This window comes from Neofelis nebulosa, chromosome 12 (genome assembly GCF_028018385.1).
Source record: "Neofelis nebulosa isolate mNeoNeb1 chromosome 12, mNeoNeb1.pri, whole genome shotgun sequence".
NCBI classification, from domain to species: Eukaryota; Metazoa; Chordata; class Mammalia; order Carnivora; family Felidae; genus Neofelis; species Neofelis nebulosa.
In genome coordinates, this window is record NC_080793.1 from 92,519,577 (window position 1) to 92,526,244 (window position 6,668).

Below are 6,668 nucleotides of genomic sequence, written 5' to 3' on the forward strand. Positions count from 1 at the left end.
GGCCGGAAGTGCGCAGGGAGGCGGCCGCGCAGGGCCCGCGTGGGGCGGGGCGGGGGACACCGGAGGTGGAGGAAGGGGCCGCGTACCACGTGGTGTGTGGGGCCGAGGAAAGCACGGACTTCCAGCGCCCCGGAAGTGAGCACGGAAAATCAGTTCTCGGCTGCCGCGTTCCTTCCGGCGGACAGCCAATGACCGCGAGGAAAGGAGTCAGGGAAAGTGGCGTGGTGTGGCCGTGGCGGGCGCGGGCGGCCTGGGGGTTGGGTTGGGCACCCCCCTCCCCCCCCCCCCCGCGGGCTGTCTGGCCAGTAGGGGTTAATTAGGAGCCAAGCCGCAGGTTTGCTGCCCCCAGTATGGACGCTTGGGTTCGCGGACCGGCAGGAATTTAAGGCGGGAAATGGGGACGGCTAGGTTCACCAGGTTTGTCTGCGTGGACCCACCCGAAGGGCCTAGGAACTGGCAGCCACCACTGCTGGAGGCGGAGGCCGGTGTCCCCTCTCACTCTGTACTGTACTGTTTGGTTTACCCACAGGGCAACAAGGCTCACACAGCAATTCTGTCATCTTGCTTGCTAACCCTGGGCCCCCAGGGGCAGAAATGAGTTCTAGGCTGCTGCTCAGCACCACTGGTAGGATTTACAGTCCTCATCCAGGTATGACGACAGAGGAGCAGAGGAGGGACCACCAGACCGTCATCTGAAAGTGTTCCCCGGCACAGCAAAGATAGTCTGTGTTTGCATTCACCCCAGAGTACCGTAGCAGCTAAAGGCAATTTGACAGACACAACATGTACATGGAATAAAAGGTGTTTCACAGTGCCTTTCAACTTTAAAACTGCGATGATATTTTCTGGGGAGCATTACGCCTACTTGGTAAATGGAGCCGAATAGGATTCAGTGGTTTCCCTTAAGGCCCCCAGGTGTGACAGTTCTTAGACACACTGGACCGTTCTCCAGGAACTAAACTAACAGCAGAGCAGTGAAATCTACTGTCTCTATGAAACTTAGTCCTGCTTTTTAAGTGAACTCATGGTACCCTCATCAAACCAAGCCTTTTTAAACCCATTTAATATTTCTTTACATTTATCTCCTCCAGACCAACATTGTAAAACTGAAATCATCTAACCACCTCAGTAGACACAAATTAACCTTAAGAAAAACCCCTTGGGGCACCTGGGTGGCTCAGTTAAGCCTGACTGTTGATCTCTACTCAAGTCAGGATTCAAGGTTCATGTGATCAAGCCTCCCTCCCCCAGCCCCTCCCCCCTGACAGCCAGGAACCTGCTTGGGATTCTCTGTCCCTCCCCCATTGGCACTCTCTCTCAAAATGACTGAATAAACATTAAAACAAAAATTGTTTTAAATAAACAAACCCCAGTAAATAAATGCAACATATAAACTTTATTTAACAAAAATAACAGGCAAAGTCAAACAGGCACTTATATTAAGAGAAAAACTGACTAGAAGAAATTTATCTTGAATACCTTACAGTAACCTACTTGCAGTTGCATTTAACTGAGCTCTGTTGCTGTGAAGAATACAGCTTATGCACAGGTATGGATGAACGATTTGTACATTTTTCAAGTATTCACTGAATACTACCTTATATACACATATACATTAAATTTGAAAAAGATTTAATTGACGATCCCCAGATATACTTCATTTTTGTTGTTCTTTTGGAAGAGGTCGTCTAAAGAGAAGAATATGTGGTTCTGTGGAAACAAAATATTTTATATAATTTTAATACAATAAATTTTCATTCACTAAATCCAAAATTCAAATTCTGACTTGAACCAAAATAAAATCAATCCATGATCAACTGTTACTTATTGAAGTATCCAAAATACATTTTGCTTCAAGTCACTGTCAACTGTAAACAGAAAACAAGCTGATAATGACAATATTCCCCTCCATGTTTTCTTAATTTTACCTACCCTGGAGAAAGAGATGCTAACTAAGTAGAGAAATCACTTTGGGGAAAATGGTTTCTACCTTTAGAATCTCCATTCCGGTGGAAAAGAGAAAGGTTACCTCTCTTCATGGGAAAAAGACACCGAATACCATAATCAAAACCCACCGGCCTGTAGAAAGTACAGATCCCTGGGGCCCATTCCCAAAGGTTGTTTCTTTGTAAGTGGGGGCCCCGGGTTCCATAGTTCCCCAGTTGCTCTGGTATCAGCTGGAGAAAGAGCTTTTGAACTGGGATACGATTAAATGCCCCAATCCTAAGAAAGTTTTAATTCCGTTTCTGATGCTGCTACTGCGGATTTTCTTCAACAAGCAGAAAACAGCAGAGTTTCACCTAATTCAGCTGCTATAGTATGCCTTCAAATTTTGTCGAAAGCATTAGAAGTTGTTTAAGTTAGATTTATTAGTAACACAAAGGTAGAATTGAGCCCCACAAGTTTTACTTTACCATCTCGTATCTGGAAAACCCCACACATCAACACAAACATTCATAATGCACCACACACATAGCACGGTTCACTACTTTCATCTTAATGTGGTAGATAATAATTATCCCTTACTAGAAGGCTAAACAAAAAGACACATCAAAATCACTTCCAATGGCATTAACTTCTATGCATAGAATTTGAGGACACTTTAAAGTATCTTAAAATAAGTTCCTCGTTTTCAAAGGCAGGGGTGGGAGGGAACACCAGAATTATAAATATACTCCTGGCAAAATTAGATACTATTAATAACAACACATTAAAAAAAAGACATTTTAAAATAAAACAGAATTGCCTATGTTTCTACTCCTTATCTTTTTGCAGGTAGAATAACGTGTTACTTTCACTCATGTATTATGTACTTTATAAAATGGAAATTCTTTCTAGGGAGGAAAGCAATCGGCCATTCAAACTTACTGGTTACTTTGGGATTATCACTCAGTATCAAATATTACTAAACAATTTTCAACAAGTGCAACCCTACTATTTTATCTCAGTTAATGCCTTCCTAAATGGCAGAACTTACCCGGCTCATGAATCATGTAGTGGACCCAGCCTAGACTCTGCTGGACACCGAGTCTCCTCCACTCCTCTTCAGACATCAGATGGGTTTTTGGTACTTGTTTGGAAAGTTCTCTGGGTAGCATGACATGCCTGTTAAGATACAGCCAAGAATTAGTAAATACACCTTTCCTACAATTATGAGCACTTCAGAAATACATTTTCAGGATACTCAAAATCTGAGTTCAAAATAAAGATTTTTCAAGCAACTCATGTTATTGTTGGCATCAATCTTCAGAACCATCTAATATCTCAAATTCTGATTTTTGATGGCCTATGTTCAAAACAGGGAGAGAAGAATATATGGCCGAAAAGCAGAAGACATTTTTTTTAGGACTCCTCTTTTCTTCTCCAAGAGACTGCTTGCTACTTGTCCCCGTGTTCTTCAGGAACATTAGCCCCATACCTGAAATCAGGCTCATGGTTCTCCAAAACATCCCAACCAGCACTACAGCTACCTCTAATGACTTAAATCCTGGCCAATAGGGTGTAAGGAGAAAATATGCCACTGATGGAAACTGTCTTCAAAAGGGAAGAACGTGCCCAACTCTCTTCCTTGTTCTTTCCTGTTGGTTATGAAGCCGACTGATGTGATCAGGGAGCCAGAGAAGCCATCTAAGACCACAGAAGCCTTGTAAATTGGAGATGGTTTCTGACTGTAGAACGGTCGTCCCAGACCCATGCAGCCTTTTACAGAAGAGGGAAAAAAACTAATTTGTTAATTTGGGTTTCCCACTACTCAACGTTACAGATTTGCAGTACACACAAGTCCTTATGTACCCTAGAAGTTTTTTCCAAATCCAAATCAAAAACAAACCCAAGTCCCACATATACATGTACCTGACAACCTTACACAATGACCTTCAGTTTTCCATAAGTTACAGATTTCTATCCAGATGACCTATATCCAAAACTTATTAAGTTTTTTCAGGAAGGCTTGCAATACTCTCCAATGTCAAACCATCAAGAACATAATTGTAACTTCATACAACTTAAGAACAAATGTGCACCCTGCTTAATTACAGTAAAAAAATCTTTATAAATCACCATTCCCAGTAGCAGTAAAGTTGCACAGTCATCCATAACCACGTTTCTTGGCCTGTGTAAAATATCTACCACCTGAGTCCGGTGGCCAGGTGGGGTGAGAAAGGTGCAATCTGGTCAGTGACCCTTTTCGGCACAGGAGAAAACGGAACCCACAGCCCATTAGCACTCAGTCATCAACTTAAGTCTGTGACTGGTGAATTAAATACCCGTTTCGTATTATTTACAAAAAAGAAATGAGCCCCAAAACAACTATGTTGCCAGACCTGCCATGAGGCTGCTGAATCCAGTGCCAGTGAACTACAGTTGACCCCTGAACAACACGGGGTCGGGGGCCCTGACCCCCTGCGCGGTTGAAAACCCACATGTAACATGAGGCCCCCATACTTACTGATAGCCAACCTTTGACCCGAAGCCTTCCTGCTAGTACAGCCAGCCAATAAACCTGCATCTTGTGTTACCTCGAAATGCTGCCTTAACAGACACGTTCGAGGCTCTACAAATGTCTCCGCCTTCTACAGCAACGGCTGTTACATTTCTCCCAGAGAAGTGCAATGTAGCCACGCTACGCACAACCACGGAATTGTGTCCCCGCTGACCCGGCCTGAGTCACAACGGCGGGAACGGGCTGTTTCCGCCCAGGTAACCTCGGGCGGTGGAGGCAGCTTCACCGAGAGAACCGCGGCTGACTGCACAGGGACGCTTCCCAACTCCGTGCGAGAAAACACTGCCGAAAGCCAACGTTCCCTTCCCGACCGCGGGAGCGTGGGCAGAGGCCAAGGCCAGGTACGCGGGAGGCTCTGAGGAACAAGACACGGCCGAGGAGGGCGGACGGCCGACGGCCGACTGCCGACAGGACCTGGTCTGCAAGTCCAGGCGCAGGGGAGCCTCAGCATAAGGAAACTAGGAAAAACCACGTCTGAACCTACAGCACAAACCAACCACCCAACAGACCCAATTTCCCGCTGCCCTCTCCCACCACGAACCGCTCGGCTAACTGGGCTACGAGCCTGGGGGAGGAGGGGGGGGGGGTCTACCTTGCGCGGTGCTCCTAACTGCGCCCGGGTCCGGAAACCAAGGGCGGAAGTACCGCCCCGAGTCCCGGAAAGTACCTTCCCCACTTGGGGCCCCCTGGTGCAGGACGCCCCGTCCCAGCCTCGACTGCCCGCCGTCGGACGCCCGCAACGCGTCACTGCACGTTAGGCCCACGCACCAGGGGAGAACCGTGTCTGTGCTCTTCCTCTACAAAACTGGGCGGGCAGACTTCAAATCGAAGTGTGGCAAGAAAACCGCATTTTCTAGCCGGGGCAGGAATGACTAATCGGTAGAGCTGCCCAGAAACACGCCCCGTTTTTCCCCAGAAAACACATTTCTAAGACCCAGGAGAGCGGAGAAACACCGACTCGAGGCCAGCCGCCGCGGGGCCCCCTCGAGCCCCGCCCCCGAGCCCCGCCCGGAGGGTGCCGGCCCCCCGCACGGCCACGGCCGGAAGTGCCGAGCGCCTCCCAGCCGCCGCGTCCTCGCTGCTTGTCCCACCGCCGGGGGGAGTCCGGGCGCGTCTCACGGCGACTAGGGAGCCGAAGGCCCCCTGGCCGGCACACCGAGGCCGCGGGACACGACCTTGACTAGAGGGAGGGGTAGGCGCCCCGCCGCCTGCCCCGGTCCGCCGAACCCCGACACCCCAGCCAGGCGGCTCGCCCCCGGGCCCGCTTGGCCTCCTCGCCTCCGCGAACAAAGGGCGGAGGCCGGCGGGCCGCACGCGCCCGCCCGGGCGGGGGCGACCCGGCCTCGACCCCGGCCCCCCGTCCTTCAACCCCGGCCCGACCCGACCTCCGACCTCGGGCCCCGACCCGAACCCCGGCCGCCGCGCTGCGACCCCGACTTCAGTTCCGCCCAGAGCCCGGCCGGCTGGCCCCTCACCGGTACTCGTAATGCTCGTCGAAGTACTTGTCCGAGTAGTAGATCTGCTTGTGAGCCATCCTGCGGGCGGGCGGGAGCGACGGGGCTCGAAGAGCGGGCGCAGCAGGACCACACGTCCACGTCGGGCCAAGCCAACGACTCGACTGCGACCAACCGACCGCAGGCCGAACGCTCCCGGTTTGAATCCGACAGCCCACCGCTGATTGGACGGAGGCGTCAGCCAATCACGCTTCGCGCAAACTGCCGGGAGGCGAGACCGGCTCACAGCCTATCGGCACCCCCCCATCCTAGGCGTTGGCTCCCATGATGAGCCAATCAGAGACCTGTTGCGAGGTCGCTCCAGGGAAGAAGTGGATGATTGGCAAGACGTGGGGACGAAAAGCTCCCCGAAGGAAAGGGGCGTGGCCGAGGAGGGCGGAGCCGGGATGTTAAAGGCCGCAGAGCGCGTGCGCAGAAGTTTGGAACGTTCCAGGTCCGCCGAGCCGTTGGGGTGGGCGGGTCGGCGCGAGGGGTGAGGTATCGCGGGGCTTGGCGAAACGCGGTGGGGTTGCGCGCCTAGCGTCCGCCTTCGCGCAGGCGCAGTCTGGGCGGCCCGAGAAGGGCTTTGGAAGCGTGGGAGGTGAGGCAGTCCGGGCGTGGGGAGGGAGGGGAGCCAGCTTCCCGGCCGCCGCGGGCCTGGCCTCGGGACAGGG

The 6,668-nt window shown here is 51.3% G+C and overlaps 1 protein-coding gene and 1 long non-coding RNA gene across 2 annotated transcripts; one reads left to right on the forward strand and one right to left on the reverse strand.

The window, feature by feature from the left end:
* Positions 1 to 10: 10 nt before the first annotated feature.
* Positions 11 to 814, forward strand: LOC131492174 (uncharacterized). The gene is made up of 2 exons (XR_009251912.1): positions 11 to 135; positions 530 to 814. It is a non-coding gene; the product is annotated as an uncharacterized LOC131492174 (long non-coding RNA).
* Positions 815 to 1,377: 563 nt separating this feature from the next.
* Positions 1,378 to 6,173, reverse strand: CKS2 (CDC28 protein kinase regulatory subunit 2). The gene is made up of 3 exons (XM_058695888.1): positions 5,977 to 6,173; positions 2,978 to 3,105; positions 1,378 to 1,710 (listed from the first exon to the last, which is right to left on the reverse strand). The coding sequence occupies exons 1-3, from the start codon at positions 6,033 to 6,035 to the stop codon at positions 1,658 to 1,660; spliced, it is 240 nt and encodes a 79-aa protein (XP_058551871.1). The 5' UTR covers positions 6,036 to 6,173; the 3' UTR covers positions 1,378 to 1,657.
* Between the last annotated feature and the right edge of the window lie 495 nt (positions 6,174 to 6,668).